Genomic DNA, 23,085 nt, shown 5'->3' on the forward strand with positions numbered 1-23,085 from the left:
CAAGTCTGAGTTACAGGCAAGCTGCTGCTGAAGGCGCAGATATCCCAGGCAGAAAGCTCTGGAAGCATTGGGATTTCTCTCTCTTTAGCCAAAAAACATTAAACCAATGGAATTTAAAGTGCTCATTCATGGCAAATTCAATTCCGGGCTCCCAGGGAAGAGGTGAGGTCCTGGTGAGACAAAGCTGGTATCTGCTGTGCCAGGTTCCCTCTCACACAGGGCAAGAAGGTGATAACATGGAAATGTTTGTTCTGCCTTTAAGCAGATAACAACTCTTTGGGCTTCACTTCAAAGTCAGACTTATTTAACAGCATGAGGGGAAGGGCTGTGAAACTGAATTAAAAACCTCTTTACATTGCAAATAGCTCTGCATTTCCTCCCACCACGTTCACTCGCCAAGGCACCCACTGCACCAGCTTCCTGGCTGTGATAAATTCAAACTGCACCCCACACATTACACTTCATTCATTATTTATGTGGACGATGCCCACGGGGACCATGTGCTTCACAGTCAGGTAGGATCCTGGCGCTGAAACCGCAGCCGGGCTCGGCTCCTGCCTGCAGCCAGCCTCATTTCACAGGCTTCCCTTCACCACCAACCGCTTCCAGAAGTGTGCTCATTAGATTACAGATATCTCAATTACCCAGCGTAGAGATGGGGAAGGCCCTTCTCCGACTTCCTTTCCCAAGAGATAAACAGCATCCCCTTCGTTCCCTCACCTAACAGACAAATGATCCCAGATGCTGGAGCTCAGGGGGCTCACATCCATCCGAGCCCGATGTGACACACGCTCCTCTACCCGCATGGGGCTGCCCGGCTGAGCCAGCACCAAGCCTGTCACACTGGGACAGCAGGACACCCTCCTGGGCCTGACATCTGGGACACATAACCATGAAGTGCTGTGGTAAGTAAGATAAAGGACCTCCTGATGCATTACCAGATGCTGCATCCTCCAGGTACCATTGCTTCTTGGGATGCAAAGGAGAGAAAGGGATGTTTCGTGGTCAGAAGAAATCCGTTTCTAAACTGAGCAGAGGCAGGAGCATGAGGCTGGAGTAGAACACAGCAAACACTTTGCAAGAAAGTATATTTTCAATATGCTACAATCTACAAAATTAAAGAGCTTCTTCCATACGAGACACACAGGAAATTTGAATGTTCTCAATATCTCAGCTCTTGTGAAAAACAGCCTGGTTTTAGGGAGCTATGAATAAGCACACAGCGAAAATGAGATAGTCCAATAGCTTCTCCTCCTTCCAGAAAAACAAACAAATAATGAAAGCAATAGAAACAGATAAGAACTTCCAACTCCTGTAGCAGCTTATCATACCGAGACAATCTAAACTGCTGAATGAAGAAGCAGAAGAGTGGATTAATAACAGGGTCTGGAAGGCTGAAGGGGGCTGCAGTCCCAGCCTGAGCAGAGCAGGGACTCACACGCTGCCTGCACCCCAGGGGTGCTGCTCCAGGCACCAGCACCCAGATGCAGTCTCAAAATGAAGATGAAAAGAGATGCAACTAAAGGGGAAGCTTGTTCCTGCCTTCAGAACATCTCACTTGTCCATGTAAAGCTTAAAGCACTATCGGTACAGCCACAGCCAGCACGTTCTGCAGGGGCCAGCGTGGGTCTGCGTGGCTGCTGAGAGGGGAACAAGCTTCATCTGCTCCCTGCCAGCCCGCCTGTGAAAACCCCAGGAACCGCTTTGTTTTAAAGGTCACTGGAAAGGCAACACCAGCAGAGGAACAAGTACAGGTTGTATTGCACGTGCTGTGCAAAGCAGCGGTGACAGCCCTGGGGAACACCCGTGGATAACACCCATGGATGAGGGGTGCCCCGGCGCTGGGGAGTGGGGACCATGTCCTGCCTGCGTTAGGAGCTGCAGCTCTGAAGTGTGCACCCAGAGCAAGGCAAACATCCTGCCTGGCGGAACCAGCTGGGCAGGGACCGCTCAAGGCAGGAGCATCGCAGCTCCCCCATGCAGTGCCAGTCTCCCAGGACACCCTGCGTGGGGAATGGAGCTACCTGCAGTTACTGCTAATGAACGACCAGGCGACCAAACCCCTCCTCTTTCCATTAACACCAATTGGTATTAGAAGCATTTTGCTTCTGGTCCAGAGCGATCACCTAGATTACCCCAAATTACAAAGCCTTTGCCATCAGCCGTTGAGATCCTCCCCCTGCTAAGGCTCATTCTGCAAGACACTGGCTGTCGACCCCGTGTACCTTGTTCACAAATCTAATTTAGTGCATAGACACTACAAACTAGTTAAAAGAAACAAAGAGCATTAAAAACACCGAATCCATCACCCTGGGAACGGGCCAGACACAGAACACCATTCTGGGGCTCATTCTGCTGTAACAAAGCAATAACATCCTCCTGACTTCCCACACTGAAAATCAGACCCATTTGCAAATGCAGCATCGGGGATTTCCTCCGACCTCTCACAAACCCCTGTGCCACAGCTCTTCAGTCAGCACCGAGAACTTCACATCTCCTTATCAGACAACAGGAAAAGGAAGCAATGCGGTAATAGATTAGGCTCGGGATTTTCAGCTCGGCAGTGCTGAATCATCCTCACAGGAGGAAAACAAACACACACACCCCCCCCCCCCCAAACAAGCATCTTCCCCGGGTGCTGCCCGCAGAGCTCCCAGCCCGCTCCCCACGTTGCACATAGAACACTTCCCAAAATGCACCGCTGACAACGAGCCCATTTCTGCGCGGATGGGAAGAGCAGGGAAGAGCCAGCCACGGCTGCCACCTCTAGGCTGCACAGCGAACCTGGAGCTCCAGCATGGTCCGCTCGCTCCCATGCGGCATCACCCTGTGCGGACACAGCCCGAGGAGCTACAGGGATTTGATGGTGATAGGAGATAAAAATACTTGAGTAGAAAGAGAAACTTCCTCCTCTGTGTTTTCTGTGTGTGTTAGCATGGGATCTGGTACATGAGCAAACCATAGCCACGTACAGGTTTCACAGTGCCAGCTCCTGGAGGAGCCAGAGGGATAACCCTGGGCTGGCGCCCCAGGGGCACCGCTGCATCCTCCTACCCCAGTCAGTAAAGCAGACATAATTGTCAGGCCACAACAAACCAAACTGGTAACCAAGGCAGTCCGGGCACAGCAAGCAGAATGAACATGCTTTAGGGAGCCTGGGAAGAAAGTTGTCCCCATGGCACCAAGGCAGGCAAGTTACTCACTGAAAGCCACAGAGCAGCACCACAGAGGAGCAATGAGGGACAGCAGTGTCTTTGCAAGGGTGCTTAAGTGAGATCTGCTGCAGCAGTAAGAGACATTCAGGACAGCAATCACAGGATCCCAGACAGGTGTGGGTTGGAAGGGACCCTAAAGCTCACCCAGCTCCAACTCCTGCCACGGGCAGGGACCCCTTCCACTAGAGCAGCTTGCTCCAAGCCCCTGTGTCCAACCTGGCCTTGAACACTGCCAGGGATGGGGCAGCCACAGCTTCTCTGGGCAATCAGACTTCCTGCACAGGGCTGAAGAACAAGACGTCAAGTTTCTAACTTCTGTGTTAGTAGAGGAAAAAGAAAATCCACAAAAAACCAAAACAACTCTTTAAAAAAAAAAAAAAACAAAAAAAACCAAACCCAGTCTGAGACAAAAGCCCACTGCACAAATCAGCCTTCTCCATTCTGCAAAACCAGACACAGGCACCGCTCCAGCTCGCCTCTGGTCAGAGATATCCCATCATTTGTGGTCAGCGGGATTGGGTGGAGAGTGGGCTCAAGCAATACCTCTCCGAAGGCGTTACCTTCCCACTGCCCCAGCCTGGCTGACCTCCCAGCAGCGGGCACGGCTCTCCCAAGCAATGGTGCCCAGATGAGCCCCAGCAACCCTGGCTGTGAGCGGGTACCTCTGCACAGGAGCTGAGGTCACCCACAGTGCCCAGGGCCACACGGTGAGGCTGGGGCAGGCTCCGGCAGGACGGCTGCAGGATGATACCCAGGCACCGCCAATGCCTGATAACCCCAGGCAGGCAGGGAAACCACCCCAATGCACACTGCTCTGTACAGCAGCCCAAACCACAAGTGTCAGGCTGATGAAGGTGATCTCCAGCAAAGCCTCGACATCAGAGCATCACCTGAAGCCCTGGTGGTGCCCAGATCCCCCAGCACTCAGCATGACTGCCCCGGGGAGGGGGAGACAGAGTGAGCACATCACATTCTCAAAAAACAAAACCTGTTGCTTCCTCTCCCTCTTAGCTCAACTGCTTTGGAAATAACCATTATTTTAGACGACTAATGACAAATTCTCATGCAAAAATACGACGAGCTGCCTGTATGTGGGGCAAACCCCAGCCTTTTAGCCCACGTTTTCTGCTCTCACTGCCCTCCTGCAGCAGGAACGTGCTCATGAAAGGAGCAGTGCCTCAGGTTTCCCCGCCTCTGCCGCTCCCCTGCCATTATTTACATTTAGCAGGCATATTTCTGGAGTAGCTCTTGATCCCATGCCTGGCAGGCTCCAGCCATCAAGGGAAGGCTCTGGTGCCTCTGCGCACGCCGCAGCACAATGCCATTGTGGTGGCTGGTGTCTCCTCCTCCCAGCTTCGTTGTGATTTTCACATTAACTAAAAAAATATCCTCAGGGCATTAAAAAAAAACCCAAGTCAGCAGGAAAACTGCAGCTTCCCGAGGAAAGCACAGAGAGTGGGAGGCAGCCCCAGGGTTATCTCATCCCTCAGCCAACACAGGCAGAGCTCCATCACCCCAACCCCTCCCGGCCCTGTGCTGGCACTGGGTCGCTGCAGCAGCACAGGGTGGAATAACCCCGGGTTATTCCAGTGTTATTCACCACCTCAGGATTCAATGAACCTGGGTTTTCCCAAGACCTCCTGGGCATTCCCACAGGACAGCTGGACCACAACCAGGCACGCAACTGGGAGGGCACAGACGCTCAGTGACTTTGGAGTGGGCTGTTGCAAACCACATAAACTTCCTGCAGTGAGGAAGATAGGAGGCAGTGACTAATCCGCTTGGAATAGCAGCGCCAGCCTGATTTTCCTGTTTATATATCTAAGCTGTTCGTGATGCTAATTAGATATGATAACAGCTCTCATTCCTAGGCGCTATAGATTGAATCCACACATACATCTGATTCAGCTGCTACGTGATAAATCCCATCGGAAAGCATTTTACTCCTTGTCCTGGGTTCAGCAGCAGCAGTCGTTTTTCTCCTTCTTGGTAGCTGGTGCAGTGCAGTGTTTTGACTTTCAGCTTGGGAACAGAGCTGGTAACAATGATGTTTTGGTTTGGCCAAGGACTTTGTGACCCTCATGCTCTGCCAGGGAGGAGGGGAAGTTGGGAGGAAGCAGACAGGACACCTGACCCAAGCTAGCCAAAGAGATATTCCATAGCACAGCACATCATGCCCACGATGTAACTGAGTTACCCAGAAGGGCTGGGACTGGAGGGTTGGAGGAGGTATGGGTTGGTGGTCGGGCCTGGGGGGTGAGTTATCGGTAGGCTGGTGGCGAGATGTTGTATTCTCTTCCCGTTATTTCCTTTATCATTATTATCATTGGTGGTAGCAGCAGTGCTTTGTGTTATACCTTAGTTACTAAACTGTTCTTATCTCAACCCGTGGGACTTGCATTCTTTCTGATTCTCTTCTCTGTCCCTCTGGGAGTAGGGGGAGGGCAAGAAGGGGGGGAGTGAGTGAAGGAGCTCTGCCTGGTTTTAAACCATAACACTCCTTCAGGAAAAAGAAGTGAATTTAAAGTACCCAGAGGCACAAGCCAGACTTCCAGTATCCACCATCCAGCCACAGCCACTCTGTAGCACAAAAGCTGAAGCTATTCCAACACATACGCTGGAAAGAGGTGTCACATCCCAGCCAAAACACCCATGGAGCATCTTTTCCATACTTGCAAGCATTTACTTTACGTGGCCAGAGACTGCCCAAGTGCTAAAAACCATTAAACGTTAGAGAGACTTGAGTAAACTCAGCACCTTGTAAACCAGAGCGCTCACTCAATGTACTGAGAGCACCTGGCTGGAAGTTTCCATGGACTAATGCTTTCCATTCACGAGGGTATGACTAAAGAAGAGAAACATGGGAACTGCACAAGACCTCAGGAAAAGCCAAGCACAGAGGAGTGCATCCTAACCCCGTGCGCATCCCTTTGCTGACTAGGGCTGTGACGCCCCTCGGCACTCACCGATCCACAGCTTCCACATCAAAGCAAAACCTCTTCTCAATGGAGTCGGTTTTCCTCCGCGTGCAGGATTTGAGGATAACAGCTTCATCTTCTCCCTGAGGGGAGACAAAATTCCTGCTCAGGCTGAGAACAACCAGCCACCCATGTGCCCGTCCCCAGCACCCGCTGAGCTTTCAATGACCACGGTTAAACCTGGGGGGATTTGGCAATACCAGCCTGTTAGAAACACAGATTTATATATGTGACACGAGGACTTGTCTTTTCACCCTTGAAAACACGCTTAGTCCAAGCCCTTTCAAGAGGGACCTTCCTTTCAGAGCACACACGATCGCATTTCTGTGTCAAGCACCACGTGATGCACGTTTGGGCAGGCAGGGAGCGTTGAACCACAACTTTTGGGCAGCAAAGTCAGCTTTATTTTCCATTGCTGAGCAATGCCTCCTGGACCTGGCTGTCAGCCTTCCCTCCAGGCTGCATTTTTGGCAGCGCTCTGCAAACAAGAACTCCTAACGGGAGCAAACACGCCTTAAAATGTTTATTAAATAACAACGCAACAACAAAAACCATTCTCCCATCCAGGCATCTGCATCCAGGCCGTGCTGCGGAGCAGCCATCCGGCAGGATCTGCGTGCACTGCTGTCCTCTGCTGGAGGAAATCCCTGCTCAGGCCCTGCCAGCACAGGCAGTTCTCCTGCGAGTTTTAAAATGCACTGATGATTCAATGGCAAATGAATTCTGAGTGAGTTCCTGGAGACAACCACTTCTGTGCGCTCCGTGCTGCTCCTGCTGACGCCCTGCCTGACCACCTTGTTCCCTCACATCACCACTTTTCCAGGAAACATATTCAGAATCACAGAATCGATTAGGTTGGAAATTACCCTTAAGAGCATCAAGTCCAACCATTGCCCTGGTGCTGCCAAGGCCACCACTAACCCGTATCCCCAGCTGCCACATCTACACACCTTTTAAATACCCCCAGGGATGGTGACTCCAGCACTGCCCTGGGCAGCCTGTTCCAATGGCTAACAACCTGTTCAGGGAAGAAATTGTTCCTCAGCTCCATCTAAATCTCCTTTAGCACAGCTTAGGATGTTTCCTCTTGTCCCATCCCTTGTTCCTTGGGAGCAGAGCCCAGCCCCTCCTGGCTCCATCCTCCTGTCAGGCAGTTGTAGGGGGCAATCAGGTCCCCCCTGAGCCTTCTCTTCCCCAGACTGAACCCCCCAGGTCCCTCAGCCGTTCCCCATCACACTTGGGCTCCAGGCCCTGCACCAGCATCTCACTATCTCAATTTTGTGCTGGCAGCACCCTAGGGTGCAAGGAGAGGCAGTGAAAGGGGATGAGACCACACAAAATACAGCGCAGCCGCTGGTGATTACAGGGCTGGGGTATCTGAATGCTGGGTTATAATGAAGATGCTCCAGGGCAAGAGGAAATGAGTTTTGGAAGCTGCCCCCCTCAGTCGGGTCCCTTTGCCAGCAGGAAGCAGCCTCTCCCACTGCCCAAGGTGCTCCTCTGCAAGGGATGATGCTTGCAAACGGCACTGGTTGGGAACACTCTGGGGGTTCTGTTGTGCTGTGCAGAGGAGCAAAGCCAGCCCTGGCCACAGCCGGGATTACACTGCCCGGGGAGCAGCAGGGCACATGGTGTGCACTGGCCCACCGCCACCACATCACTGCTCCCCCTGCTCATCCTCACCCCCTTGGGGCTGACGGGAGCTCCTGTGGCTCTGCCTAAACCAAAACAACTTCATTGGCCAAGTCACAGGCATTGGGGAAGGAGCAAAATACGGAGCAGGTTCTCTTCTCCAGGATGTGGAGCAAGAACCAGGGACATGGGAGCAGGCATCCGTGGAGCTGGAGCATGGTGGGTGCACATGGCACGACCCTGCTGTGCTCCCAGCCCCATCCACCACCTCCACCCATGGGAACTGCCACAACCTCAGGGGACTGACCTTAAAAGAAGAGGAAAAAGGCTCATTCTCAGCCTGCAGGCAGCTGCTGCAACCTTGTCCCTACAAACAGCTGCGTGCGGGCAGCAGCTCTGTGAGCTCGCATTGGCTGTTCTCTTGGGGTTTGATTTGGGGTTTAAACAAGGTGCAGAATTAACTCCCCATGTGGCACCCGCTCAGCCTCGAACGAACCTGACCCACTTGACCTGCACCTGTGTCACCTTGCAGACAACATTCAGTGTGAGCCCCAGGGCAGCGTGCAGCTCCACCGTGCTCCAAGACGCAGCCCTGCTGCCTCCCAGCACTCACCCCTTTCCCTCCGGATTTCTGGTCAAACGGCACCATTGTGATCCGCTTTGATTCCCTCTGGTACGTGCAGTAATGCTTCACCCAGGACGTCCCAAAGTGACCTACAGAGCAAATGCAGTTGTTATTCCCAGAACTGGGACAGCTTCAGTGCCCTCCCATTCAGTTACATTTAACAATCACTTCACATGACAGATTTCAGCACCCATGGTTCTTGCTGGACTTCACAAGTGGATTAAGCATCATTACCCCGTTCCGTGCAGGGGAAAGACTCTCCCCAGGCACTGGCAGTGATTCTCTCTCTCAGGGAGAACCTGGCTCCCACATTCCCAACCTTAATATCCCACCCACTGGGCCAGTCCCTCTCATGGATTCTGTACCCTGCTCAATCAGCCTTTATGCCCCACACCCAATAAACCCCCTTCCCCGCATGGCCCTGGCGGCATCCACCACCCTGGCACCTACGTTTCTCCTGCACATAGAGGTAACCTTCCATCGTGTAGGGGCTGATGTTTTTGTGCTCATGGGGGTTCTCCTTCATCTTCTTCATCAAAGATTCAACCTCCGACCTTGTTCCTTCAAAGCGGTTTCTTGTCTGCGAATGAAAACAGGAATGTCTACTGCAGTGAGGGACCCCAGAGCTGGGTCACTGCAGCCCTGTGGGCAATGGGACATGGGGATCCCATTGTCAGCCATGGGACGGGTTTTCTTCCTGGGCCTGGATTTAAGCAAAAAGAAAAGCACTGCAACAACTGGAACTTGTTTGAGTCAGGAGTTTTGTGAAGAACTTGTTTCAAAAGAATGAAGCCAGTCTGCGTCCTTGGGAGAAAAAGAGTAATTCCATAACCAGAGAGGAAAGCGAAGGTGCAATGCCAACAGAGAATCACGGAATGGTTTGGGTTGGAAAGAACCTTAAAGCTCATCCAGTTCCAAGCCCCTGCCATGGGCAGGGAAACATTCCAAAGCCCCGAACACACGTCCAACGCGCAGGCACCAACCATGCACTGGCCACGGCTCCGCTCCACAGCCTGGAGACTGGGATGGCAAAAAGCACGGCACTTCCCAGAAGGAACAGTGCTTTGAGACACTTGCAGAACAGTCGGAAACACTCACTAAAATCACAGGGCACGACGCCTGCCCGCTGGCTGGCTCCCAGGGGGCTGGGCCTCACGTGTGGAGTGCCATAGGGAAAGAGGCTGTGTATACATGTAGTTACGCACAAAAATCACTTTGCTTTCACCAGTGCAGTCAAAGCCTTTGCTTGGTGGCACACAGGAAAAGGAGAGTAAAACCTTTGGTAAACTATATCAACATCTCTGCAGGGCAGTCCCGGCACTGAGCACGCGGTGCAGTGGCACCGGCACAGGGCACGCAGTGCAGTGGCACCGGCACAGGGCACACTTACGTTCTGGATGCTGATTGTCAGCTCTGTCTTGAAGTCACTGAAGTCCTTTGCAAGCTCGTAGCCGTGGTGGTAGAAGGTGAAGAGCCCCTGCAGAAAGGCCAGCAGCTGCGTTGGGATAAAACGGATCAAGACAGTCAGTACAGACCCAGAGCTGCTTCCAGAGCCCCTGCTGCTGAGGGCAGCATCCCTGCAGCTCCCAAGGCAGAGGGACCTGCTGGCAGCCCCGAGGAGGATGCCCTGTTCCTCGTTTCACTTCCAAACCCTCCTCTGAGCAAACCCCAAAGCCAAGTCTGTGCTTCCTTCCCCCAGAGCCATGTCAAGCCCCTGCCCACCTCTGTCTCCTTTCCCTGTATCACCCCAGCCCCATGGTCACTGACAGCAGAGCTGGGAGGCGCTGTGCAAGGCAGGCAGCACAGTGCCATCCCCTGCACCGTGTCTCTCACAGCACTGAGTTACTCTGCTCTCAGCAGGAATTACCTCTGCAAGAGCTGGGAGATCTGGCACTTCCCTAAGGAGCTTTAGAGGATGCAACTCCTGAGCAAAGGTAGATCTTGGAAAACGTTTTTTTCCCCTATTTCTGTCACTCCTGCACTCTTTTTTCCCCCCTGGGAATGTCAGTTACAGTCCTCTCTTTTCTTCCCCAGTCAGGCAAATCTACTTTAATTGCCACAGGCCCCCAGGTCCAGCTCCCCACAACAGCGATCTGGAACGTTTCCATGCTCATGGCCACCGAGCTCACAGCTCCATGTGCTGGGGGCTCACCTGGGCACTTTCTCCCCCCAGACCTCCCTCTGAGAGAGGGTCTGGAGCTCCACACCCATCCCACCGCAGGGGTGCCCCCCACGAGCCCCCACCCTCCCTCATCTGCAGGCTGAGGCTGTGTGAGCGCTCACTTACAGGTTCCACGAACTCAAACATCTTCCTCTCCTGCACCTCCTGCACCTTGAACACGTACTCCAGGGAGACCTCATAGAAATGCTGCCGCACCAGGTCCACCTGGCTGTCTGCCTGCAGGCGCGAGGGAGTGACAGAGGGAACACAAAGTCACCACCAGGAGCACTTGGCCTTGTGACTAGAGAGCATCTGGCTCTGACGGGAACGTGTCCATGCAGAACCAATTCCACTCCAGACCCCAATCCAGGGCTGGACAGATGGCTCAGCGATTAAATATAAACCTGATTCACATGAGCAGGCTCTTTCTTCAGCTGAAAGAAAACGTTTTTGGTGACTCACGTTCTCACCTCCCGGGCAGCTGGGTAGAAAAACACGCACCAGAAGTGAGGAAAACAACAAGTTGCTGCGCACTTGACAATAAGAGGCAATTCTCTGCTTTCTGGAAAGCACCACAACAGGAGACGCATTCTGGGGCCAAACTGGGGGGTACACGTGCCCCACTACCCTCTCCAGCAAGTGTGTCAGCAGACAGCAAATCCCCTCTGCTTTGAAGCTAAAGCCCAATGAGCAAAACCAGGGATATGCCCTAATCCCAGAGTGTAAAAACAATCTCATCACGCTCACAGCATGGAGCTGTTGCAGTAGAAGCAGGTGTGGGACACAGGTATCCCCAGCACACATTGCTATGCTTGCAAGTGACACTGCATAGAGCACCCCAGAGTGTCCCCTGCTCTGCCATTTGAGCAGTGGCTTATTTCCAGTTTTCCACATGACAGAGCCAGGAAAAGGCCTGTTTTCCCCATGCCCTGCCCCTGCAGTCATGCTGTGTGCCCACAGCACACACACAGGCTGAGGTACTCAGCAGGCCGAGTTCTGAAAAGTAGAAAATATGATGCCATCGAATAACTTGGCCAGGAGGTAAGCAGCAGACCCGACCCTGTGTGCTATTTAACTGGACAACAGCCAAAGCAGCAGAGAATTCCCAGGGCTGCCTCCTCTCCCTGCCTCATCGCAGCAGTTGCACGTGTGGCCACTATCACCCTCCAGATGTGGCCAGCAAGAGGTTAGGAAACAGAAAACACCACACAGACTCTTAGGACATGAGCCCATCTAGTGAGGCTTGGGCTGCTCATTAATGGGTGATGTTGGCTTCCCTAAAACACTGCCATCGCATCGGCAGCTCTTCTGCACGCACATCTATGGAAACCCTTGGCAGGCAGGGACAGGGCAGCAGCCCCAGGGAGGTGCTGGATGGGGCCAGCGCCGCCACACGCTGCTGGATGCCACATCCAGGTTTCACATCCTTCATGCTGGGCTCTCCTTCAAAGGCAGCGCCCTCCTCGGAGGGGTCTGAGCCACCAAAACCAGGGGAAACCGCCCCGACACCTGAACCTGGGAGCAGGCTCTGGCCTCCCTCTGCCTTCAGCCAGCACCGAATCATTGTCGGGGTGGAAAGTGCCGGCAGGTGGCACCAGCCGCCAGCGCTGCTCAGCCTGAGCCAGCCGCAGCAGCACCCAGCTACTGCCTGCATCCCGCACAGCATCCTGCACCCAGCCACTGCCTGCATCTGCACCGCGTCCTGCACCCAGCCACTGCCTGCATCTGCACCGCGTCCTGCACCCAGCCACTGCCTGCATCCCGCACAGCATCCTGCACTGCATCCTGCACCCAGCCACTGCCTGCATCTGCACCGCGTCCTGCACCCAGCCACTGCCTGCATCTGCACCGTGTCCTGCACCCAGCCACTGCCTGCATCTGCACCGCGTCCTGCACCCAGCCACTGCCTGCATCTGCACCGCATCCTGCACCCAGCCACTGCCTGCATCTGCACCGCATCCTGCACCCAGCCACTGCCTGCATCTGCACCGCATCCTGCACCCAGCCACTGCCTGCATCTGCACTGCGTCCTGCACCCAGCCACTGCCTGCATCTGCACCGCATCCTGCACCCAGCCACTGCCTGCATCTGCACCGCATCCTGCACCCAGCCACTGCCTGCATCTGCACCGCATCCCGCTCCCAGCCACTGCCTGCATCTGCACTGCATCCTGCTCCCAGCCACTGCCTGCATCCCGCACAGCGTCCTGCACCCAGCCACTGCCTGCATCTGCACCGCATCCTGCGCCCAGCCACTGCCTGCATCTGCACCGCATCCTGTACCCAGCCACTGCCTGCATCTGCACAGCATCCTGTACCCAGCCACTGCCTGCATCTGCACCGCGTCCTGTACCCAGTCACTGCCTGCATTTGCACCGCATCCTACTGCCCTGCTCCATGGGGCTCCCGCCCCAAGGGCATCCTGCAGGGACCAACCCATCTCTGGGCCAAGGCAAGGAATTCCTAACTTAGAAGAAGTGATGGAGAACTCAGCATTCTCATCCAGTAAGAGCATTTGGCACAGCAGCTCACCACATCCCAAGTCAGTAATAGGCTCCCAAAGCAGTTTAAAGGCACTAAGCCTGATCACTCCTCCCAGGAAGCCCCAAGCCAGTGCAGCCACTTTCAGAGAAGGAAGCCAGACATCCATGATCTGTGCTGGCACAAGGAAAGCCTGCAGCAGAACCAGTTCCTTTCTGTCACACTCTATAATTAAATACTCTTTCCTCTTTTTGACTGCTATCCATTCTGGGATCTCTCTGATCCACTCACCAAAACATCTTTGACCCCTTTGATTACAGGCAGAAGGCAAAACCCACCACTTGCAGCCAGAATGAGGGGAAAATGAGTTTACAGCCAGGAGAACCAATGCTACGAGCTGTGTAAAGCATTCAAAAAGCTCAAGCCAGTTACAGGTAACCATGGAAAACCAGAGGCTGCTCTCACCTCTTGTAGCTGGGATTCCTTCTTCTTAGAAGACAAGTTTAGGTGCTTTTCTAGGACACCACAATACTTCTCGGTCTCCTTGTCATATTTCTTTTTGGCATCCTACAAAACAGAACAAGAAGTGTGATGGTGAACACATCACCAGAGAGCCGTGAGGATCCACAGCATCCCCCAGCATCAGTTGGTTTGAAACCCACCTCTGACACCTGCTAACAACCAGCTCCTTTCTGACTGACCCCTTTGTGTCCTCAGTTCCACCTGTGTGAACCAGGACAGCCTGGTCGTGCAGGGCTGCCCCCGGAGCCAGCACAGCGCTGCCATGCGAACACGGCCCCACGGGCTGGCATGTGCTTCTTGCAGGCAGCAGCAGGTTGTTATAACAACAGGAGAGCCGCAGACACGGGTTTAATTCCAGAACAAAGGCAGGAAAGCAGGGGGGGGCGGGCTGTCTCACAGCCACCCCGGTGCCTCCTGGGCTCACCCATCCGGACAGAAGCCACCCAAATCCCTGTGCAGCTGCTCAGTGACATCCCAGGGTGGGGAGCACAGAGCAGGGGGGCTCAGGAAACCCACTGAGAAAATGCTAATTCTTGCTTGGAGTAAGGAAAATCACTTCGACTGGCAAGTGATTCCTGGCCCTTGGCATGTACTTGGTTGTGGCGAACTAGGAACACTGAGGCACTTTCCAAGGAGCTGGACCACTGCCGTGTCCATCCTGCAGCAGTGAGCCATCTCCTACAGTGCCTGTGCCCAGCGCCCTGCAGTGCACCAGGGCCTGGGCACCCCCATGGCCATCACTAGCATCCCTGGGCTCTGTCCCTGCAGGCAGCAGCCCGGTGCAGCAGCTCACCTTGGCAGCCCCGATCTGCTCCTTGCGGAACTTCTCCAGCGGCGTGATCAGCACCTCGCTGGCATTCTCAATCTGGGGGCACAGACAGGCACAGCTCAGCCACCAGCACTGCCCAGCCCAGCCCCGCACACCCGTGTGGCTCCACAGCCTGCCCCACACAAACCCTACTGCAGCCCTGCTGAGGGAGGCAGGGGAGCTTGTACCAAACCCACTTCTCACCCCAGCACTGACCATCATCCCTCAGCCGGACACCGATGCTCTTCAAGTGTTCCCTCACCAAGCTCACCCTTCCCTCCCTCTGCTCTCCCCCGTGGGGCTCACAGGCACGGTGCTCCAGTGCTACCACGCGCCCCATGCCCGTACCATGCGCATCCGCTCGTCCTCCAGGTTCCGCAGCACCGTGGCAAACTCCTGCAGAGACTTGGCTGCAAGGGACACACCAGCACAGTCAGGGTTTAACAGTTTACTTTAAAGAAAGAGAGGGACTGAACATGGGAACTTGTTTGTGTTTTGAAGGGTTGGTTGGTCGAGGGGTTTTAATCACCTTTGCTCCCCCCCTAGAAAGGCTTCCTACAGAAGCAGCTTGTCAGGAAGCACCGTGTTCCCTCCTCCAGAAAGGAACACTGCACCTTCACCTCAAACCTGCCCTATCCAACAGACATTCACCAAACAGCCCTATGGCTCAGCACTGACCTCAGTGTGCTCAGCACACAAGGGGCAGCTCACCAGTGTGTGCATCGCAGCAGGGGGCTCAGGCGATAAAGCTATTTTTGCTGAGAGACTGGGCACAAATGAATAAGCAACGTTAAATCAGGGCTAAAGCTCATTTGCTCTCCAGGCTCCAGATGATGTGCACAGTAAGCTCTGAAAGTTCAGCTGAGGCAGAAGCAGGATAACACGGAGCCAAGCGGCTGAAGCTGCCACCCTGCACCATGAGAAGCTCTGCGGTGGAGCCAGGCTCTGTGCTGCTGGCCCCTGATGGGTCCTGTGCTGCTGCAGCCACCAGTGAGGCCGCTGCTCCTCGCCTTCAGATCACAGCCTTTCACAGTGCATTCAGCCACAACCACATCCCCAGATCCCTGCCCTCCAGTGCAAAAGGGATGGATAATCTAGATGGATTCAGATATAGACAATCTTCTTGCTCTCCTATTTGGCAGGGATAGATTTAGGCCAAGAAGTGACAAACTTAGGAAGGTTTTGCTGATATTAGATCAGGAGAAATAAGAGAATCCCAGACTGGTTTGTGTTAGAAAGGACCTTAAAGCTCATCCAGTTCCAGCCGCTGCCATGGGCAGGGACACCTTCCACTAGTTTTTCCCCATGCCCTGCTCAGCTCAGGGGTCTGGAGGGGGGCCTCAGTGCTCCCATAGCACCAGCCCCAGCACTCACCTATGCAGATCTCATCGTCCGTCTCAGCATCACCAATGCAGCGGAACTTAAACTCATTGAGGGAGTCAGCGAACTTGCGCTTGGCTGCCGAAAGGTCTGCAGGGAGCAAGAGAGGGAACATGTTAGGAGAGGAAAGAGCCCACCAACAGCATGATGCAGGCGGGCAGTAATCCCAGCCATGAGTCCCCATGGAGGCACCCATCACCAGGTAAGCCCTGAGAACATTGCACCCACCCCAGTGTCAGGGCTCTGTGGGGGTCCCACCACAGGAGCTGAAACCTCAAAGCACCATGAGAACCACGTGGGAGCTGAAGCCCAGTGCCATGGGGCAGTGGCAGTGATGCTGAAGGCAGTCCCCATGCACGGGTGGTAACAGAGGTTTATTGCTTTCCAAGCTGCAGATTCCCTCCGAGACCCGAAGCCTATTAAGTTCTTACTTGCAGCAACCTGAGCGGATCCAGGACTGGCTTTTCAGGCTGACCCCATAACCCTGCACATGCAAACACATGATCCTGGGCACTGCAAGGCCACAGGTTTGGAGGGGACCATGAACTTGAGCAACACGAGGGACTGCAGTAGAAGATGCAGTACTCATCCTCCTGTGCATTTCTTCCCCCAAAGTCCAAAACCTCAGCGTTTCTTTTTCCCTTCCCAAGCACAGGTAGAAAACACAAAAAGCCCCTTTCCTCCTCTTGGACACCAACAGACAACAGACAACCGCAAAAGAATTCAAGGGGTTTTGCTCTTCCCATGGGATAAGCTTTTTCCAAGCTTTAAAGCTGTTCTCGAGTATCTCTGCTTAAAGCTCCAGGGCTAAGCCTGCCCACAGTTCAGTCCCGTTGCCTTCACGCCACTGCTTCCTAAGGCAGCAGGAAGCCACCCAGCAAACCAGGCAGGGAGAGGGAAAGCACTGGGATCTTTCCCAGTGGAAAAGCACAGCAGAGGCTTCTTGAAGGGGCCATGGCCATGAGGACCCAAGCGCAGAGCACTTTCACAGCCTCCACCTGCACCAACAGCAGCAGACCCTGTGGGGTTTGGGGCAGCTTCCAGGATGCTCCTGCTAGTGTTTAAGAGAGGGACTCGCAGGACAGGTAGGGTTTGCGCCAGCACCGATGGTGCAAAGCAGGCCAAGGGCACCAGAGGCACCAGGACAGCCCCTAGCAGGTCTCAGGTACACCAGGAGACAAGGGGAAGGGTCCGGCTGACGGCACCCATGACCAGAGTCCCCACTCTCCTGTGCTGTTGCTGCTGCAGCAGAGCAGCCCCTTCCCTCGCCAGAGCAGCCGGAGGGCTTGGGGACCTCAACCCAGTCCCCAGAGCCAGCAGCCTCCTGCTCCTCGCAGTAATAACAAGGATGATGTTAACGACTTAAGGAGCCATTTCCCCTCCTCCAGCTCGGTGCTGACCGTCAGCCACAGCCACGCTCTGCCCACCACACACTGTGGACCCAGCAATAGCCTGCCCATGTTACACGAGCCAGGACTGTGCCTCCTTGATGAGAGCCAGGAGGAGGCTGGGGAGCCACAGGGAGCAGGCACAGGGATGAAGCTGAGGAGCCTTTGGAGGTGGCAGCACCCAATAGCCATGGCCCATGGTGCTTATAAACAGGCAAGGGAGAGGCAGGGGGAAAAGGAGATAACTCCTGGTGTGACAGCGATAAGGGAGCATCACTACCAGCCACTCGCTGAGCAACAGGGCCAAGCTGCAGGGACAAAGTGGATGCTAAATTTAACAGCAGGCTCAGCCAGAAAAGGAGCGAGGGGCACCCGTACCTCGGGGGGCAAACAAGGAGGCCCCATTGCCCTCCCTGTGCCACCGTTATTCCCACCCGCGCTCCCACCATCCCATCCTAAAAGCCTGACCCCCTTGTCTATGATTTAGGACAGAACCCCTGCAGTGGAAGCAGCCAAAGCTCCTGCACTGCAGGCAGGGTGCATGGGGAGGCGTCCATGCCCCTCAGCTCCTGAGCCTGCTTCCTCCTCAGCATCACGGACGAGCAAACCCGAAATGCCACAGAGCCCGACAGAAACTTCTGCTTCCTCTTGCGCACGGGAGTCCCGGCCGGACTGCGCCAAGGGCTGGGAGAGTTTTGCTTCCAAGGTCTCCCGCTGGCTTCCTCAGCCAACCGCAACGGCAGGGAAAGGCACTGCAGAGCCAGGGAAACTTCTGAGCAACAGGACCAGCTCGGCACCTCCAGAGGGTGGGTCTGCTACAGGTGCTGCCCCAAAGCCTGCCCTCCCGTCAGCTCCAGCACGGGACCATCCTGCCCCACGGCCCCCATCCATGACCATTCCTTTCCTCTCTGCTCCCTGACCGCTACCACAGTCCTCCTCATCCTCACCTCCGTTAACCCCTTTGCCCATCCCTCCTCCCTGGCTCAGAGCTCAGCCCACCTCTCCCACTGTGCATCCTGCCGGATCACCCCAGCGTACCTCCTCCTCCTCCTCAGCTATTGAGAGTGAAATCTTTCTGGGAAGCAGCTGCTGTTCCTGCAATGAGACTGAAGTGGTTGGGTTTGAACATAAAAAGCCCCTTCCAAAGAAATCTGGAACTACTGAAAAGGCCATTTATAGAAGAAAGATGTCATGGTGTCACAGCCCTCCTCCACACATACAGCACCAAGGCACGATGGAATCTATCCCATCCCTCATTTGGGAGACCCGGCATGTGGAGCTTCAGCCACACTGGGGGAACCACTCGCACCACAGCCCTGCCTCGAGCTGCTCTTCCCTGGTCACCAGCTTCTAGTTCTTTCCCTACCTTTAATCCTCACCAGGACATTCCCACCTCAGTACAACATCCCTGTGATCCTTTCTTTGTGTGCAGTGTTTAAAACACTTCCAGGCTTTCCCAAAAGGAGCACAGAGGCAAAGTGCACTGGAACCGGAAAGCCTGGGCAGATGTACAGCAGGAGCTTCCCCCTTAAATCAGAATTCAGAAGGGGCTGAGAGGAGATTGCAGCTCTTCCACGTGCGTGCTCTTCCTGGCTGGGATGGATGGGTGGCAAACGCAACAACAGGACGCAGAGGGCAACCACAACACATCAGAATGAGACCTCAGTTGATGTCCCCTCCTGCCTGGCTCCGCTGCCCATCAGTGAGTGTTCCAAAGCCCAGGCTGGCCAGGGAAAAGGTTGAACTGGTGGCTCAGAGAGCAGGGCTGTCCCCAAAGCTGACTCTGCAGCCACCTTGCTAATCTGAGCTGGGAAAAGCAAAAACCGCTCTGCCAGGATGCTGCACACAGTTCATGTTAAAGAGAAACCCACTGAGGAGTCCAGGAGTGATGGGTTAATGCTGCTGCAAAGGGGGAAAGCAAAGGATGCTGATGAGGCCGGTTGCATGCTGCAAGGCAAGTTCCAGCCCTCTTGGTGTGAGACACAGGGCTGTGCTCACACAGCACGGTATTTCTACACTTCCTGCACAGAAAATTGCTTAACAGCCTATATTTAATGCTCAATGGGACAACAGGAACTGAGACTCCTGCCCCTTCCTTCCCCCGTGGCAGGGAACGCAGGGAGCAGCAGGCTCAGGAGAGGGATGGAGGGTCCTGGGTCCCATCGAGCTGCGGACCCCTCGGTGCCCATGGTGGCATTGCTTTGTCGCCAACCCGCAGCACCGACAGCCCCTCACTGGGGAGGTGACCACACTCCCACTGCCATCCATGAGGACAGAAGCCACCAGTTCCCCCCCCACTGTGGGTTTGACAAGTTCCTTAAAGCTTCTCAAAACAAACCTGCATCTACATCATAGTCCATCTGCCTCCAACCCTCACAGAACCCCAGCCTGGTTTGAGTTGAAGGGACCTTAAAGCTCCTCCAGCTCCAACCCCTGCCACAGCCAGGGACCCCTTCCACTAGAGCAGCTTGCTCCAAGCCCCTGTGTCCAACCTGGCCTTGAGCACTGCCAGGGATGGGGCAGCCACAGCTTCTCTGCGCTTTCTTGCGGCCCCTTTAGGCAGCTCGGCTGCAGGAGCCCAGAGAAGGCAGCTCTGGGGTCACCAGCGGCTGCACACAGCAGAACACGGCACATCCCACTCACTCACCCCAGCAGCACCTCCACAGCCCCACACCACTGCAGCAGTCGCACCGAGCACCCTGTGGTGGGCAGGAACCAGCCGGGACGGGTAATCCAGGGAACAGCCGCTCTAATCAGCACCAAAACAGGCAGATTATGGCCTGCCAAGGGTGCTTAGAAAGCAGCAATATGGTGTCTGCCCCACAGCCAGCACCCACTGCCAGCAAGCACCCAGTGAGACAGGGATTCGGGCACAGCAGTGGGGTCATGCAACATGTCCCAGTGCTCAGGGATGCCTGGGGATAGAGGCTGGGAAAGGTCAGTGCTGGATCTGGCCCACGGATGCATGCAAGCAGCACAGCATGCTGCAGAAGATGGGATGCTCTGACTGCACCACATCCCCACAGCTCATGCAGGGATCCAGCAACGAGCAGCTCATGCCTGGAAATCAGCATTGCAGCTGCCAGCATCTCAATGTAGCCCCGATACAGACCCAGCCCATGCACTGCTGGGGTCAGCACCAAGCATCGGGGCAGCGTCAGTAAGTGCTTCACTGGTTCCAAAAGGTTTGGATCCTCCCTCTGCGCTTCCCAGCGGAGGTCAGCAATAGCCCCGCTCGCTGCCACAATGCTCTGCACCCAGCTCCATCCCCGGGCTGCTTTCTTTCATTAGCAATGATTCAGTTATTAACTCCTCCAGCAGGCACTTGGAGTTCAGCAGTGGTTTAGGACAGGACTGCAGCTGCTGGCAGGTTCCCTCTGACTCATCACTCAAGTAAATACATGAAACCAGATGAGCAGAGACCGCCCCACTTCCAGCAGCAGCTTCTCCCCTTGTGTTCATGCACCAGAGCCCATGGAAAGGCTGTTCTGGCTTGGTACATGCTGGAGATCAAGGTTTGAGGGTGCCAAACCCAAGGAGAGACCCCAAGGACCGGTGCAACGGGCACAGGCCCCACATGGGACTCCCCGAGGCAGGGAGATCATCGCTGCCGCTGCCCTACAGCTCCTCCAAAGCCCATTTCAACGCCTTTACCACACACACAGCCTCCGGGCAAAACACAGCACCAAGTCTCGTCTCAGCAGCACACACTGAACTTCATTTTTACCAGGGAAAGTTTCCAAACACAAACCATGTTTCAAGGGAAAACACTCCAGAACTGCTCAGAGGTGCTACAGAGCAACAGAAACTGAGAGACCCATCCAGGACTGAAGATCCAGGAGGTGCCGCAGCTTCCGCTCTGCCTTTTCCTACAACCACGGGAGCAGGCAGCACCGCTGCCCAGCCCAGGCATCACCGTATGCCTCGCTTCACACACTCGGCGTGGCTTCGTATGGCAAAATGTTTGCCAGAGGCACAGAGAACCCACTGTAGGATGAATGGGACTATTGACCGGGCTCGGACAGCGGATCAGGTCTGAGCAACACGCCGAAGACGTGAATTATTGCCATGGTATTTTAAGAGATAAAAGATCTGTGCTTCGTGAAACACAAAGCGAGCCCTCGGAAGGGCCGCTCGGTTGTGCTGCTAAAATTATCCCGCGCTGCCCACCAGCCCAGCACCCGGCCACGTCATCCTGCCACCCCCAAACCAAGAACATTTGGAGTCATCTTGGGAACCTTGCCAGGCCAGGACGCGTCTGCAAAGCTTCCCAAGATTCCTGATGAAAGACACTGAGGATCCAAGGGATCCAACCCAGAAGGACCATGGGGTCTCCTGGAGAGATGGCTTCATTTCCAGGGAGTTGGAGGAGGTTTCACGTCCAAAGGGCACAGGGTGACCCATTGCCCATGGCAGCTGAGGCTGGAGGTGTCTGCCCTCAGCAGCCCTGTGTGAAGGAGAAGAGGAAAAGGAGAGTTTGCTGGCAGCGGTTGCCTTTGCCCACGTGTCACCAGGCAGGTTGTGCCCAGAGAGGAAAGGGACAGATTTAAAAGAGAAAAAGCAAGAGGGAAGCCCCTACCTCATATGTGGATTTGGGTCGTTGCTCACGTTGGAGGGCAGGGGAAAGCAGTCGCTTCTGCAACACACAGAGAAGGCAGGAGCCTGACCTCAGCCCCTGCTCCTGGCTGCAGCCCTGGGCACAGCTCATCCCAGTCCCAGGGGAGAGATGCCACTTCACAGAACACTTTAAACCAGCAAAAACAGCTTCAGGGAGATCAGAGCTGTGTGGGGCCCCCACACAGGAACAGCTGCTCAGGGATGCACGAGGCTTCCATCACAGGCTCTGCCGGCTCCTGCCATCACCCCTGCTAGAAATGGCCCAAAACTGCAACGAGTGTTTTGGTACCCTGCTCAAAACAGCCTGCAGCGGTGGCGGCTGGCAGCCAGGCTGCTGGCAACACCATGAGCCCTCCAGCAACACCATGAACCTGCTGACAACACCATGAGCACTGCTGGACCCAGGGGACATCCTGCAGCGGGGACTCGGGGCTCCCGGAGGCGAGAAGCCGCTTCCTTTGACTCACACTGCTCTGGCCACTCTTCTGTTTCCATCAGCCGCCTCCTGGCTGGAGGAAGTTGCTGGTTAATCAGAGCTCTCACCCTTGTCCCCCCCGCTCCTCTGACCGGGTCCAGCCCTGACTTTCCCAGTTCCTGGACACTCAGAGCCTGCCTTGCTGCTGACACCGCCATGCTCCATCCTTCCTGTTCAGCTTTTCTTAGCACTCCTCAGATCTTTATCTCACCATGGCCGAGATCCTTCAGAAACCCAGCGCACGCAAAGGGCTCTGCCTGTTCCCCTGCACCACTGGTGGGGCAGTAACTGGCCAAGGCAGCAGGGCTGGGTTAATAAAGCAGCTTCATTAATGAAGCGATGCTCACAGCTGCCCAGGGTCACACCCAAGGGGACCCTCACTTCAACGCCTTGCACATGAACCCCAAATAGCAATGGGCTCAACAACCCCTCCATCCCTCGGGAAAGGAAGATGCAGGGAGGCTCCCGTCTGTCCTGCCCTGCATGGAAACTGCGCCATTTTCTCTGCTTGCCCAAACAGGATTTCTCAGGAGCAGCCGCCGCAAAGTGAAGCACACTGTGTAGTGCCCAGCACCACTCAGCCCTGCCTGGTCCTGCATTAACCAGGTTCTTTGTGGAGAGGCAGGAGGTGCGTAAGGAGCTGCCGCAGCTCTGGGTTCACTGACACAGGAGAGGAGCAGACAGAGGTGATGCTGGGGAGGACAAACAGACCTGAGAGACCCGGGAGCCGCTGCGGGGCAGCCGCATGGGCCGGGTCTGCGGAGCGCTGCGAGGCCGCCTCTACCTGCGGTCAGGAGGAGGAAG

General features: G+C 55.1%; 1 protein-coding gene across 4 annotated transcripts in view; it reads right to left on the bottom strand.

The window, feature by feature from the left end:
• ARHGAP26 (Rho GTPase activating protein 26) overlaps positions 1 to 23,085 on the bottom strand; it is a 115,841-nt gene that overhangs the window by 82,382 nt on the left and 10,374 nt on the right. For 3 of the 4 annotated variants that reach the window (XM_057427808.1, XM_057427807.1, XM_057427810.1), the window contains exons 2-10: positions 15,796 to 15,891; positions 14,770 to 14,831; positions 14,407 to 14,478; positions 13,557 to 13,658; positions 10,738 to 10,848; positions 9,841 to 9,945; positions 8,901 to 9,030; positions 8,439 to 8,539; positions 6,182 to 6,276 (exon numbers count right to left, since the gene is read on the bottom strand). In XM_057427808.1, the coding sequence (XP_057283791.1) occupies positions 6,182 to 6,276; positions 8,439 to 8,539; positions 8,901 to 9,030; positions 9,841 to 9,945; positions 10,738 to 10,848; positions 13,557 to 13,658; positions 14,407 to 14,478; positions 14,770 to 14,831; positions 15,796 to 15,891 (874 nt within the window). The remainder of the gene's footprint in view (positions 1 to 6,181; positions 6,277 to 8,438; positions 8,540 to 8,900; positions 9,031 to 9,840; positions 9,946 to 10,737; positions 10,849 to 13,556; positions 13,659 to 14,406; positions 14,479 to 14,769; positions 14,832 to 15,795; positions 15,892 to 23,085) is intronic. The other variant, XM_057427809.1, reaches the window with a different exon arrangement.

Source organism: Pezoporus wallicus, unplaced genomic scaffold (genome assembly GCF_028554395.1).
Source record: "Pezoporus wallicus isolate ANWC-B61680 ecotype Strahan unplaced genomic scaffold, APGP_CSIRO_Pwel_v1 contig_13614, whole genome shotgun sequence".
NCBI lineage: Eukaryota > Metazoa > Chordata > Aves > Psittaciformes > Psittacidae > Pezoporus > Pezoporus wallicus.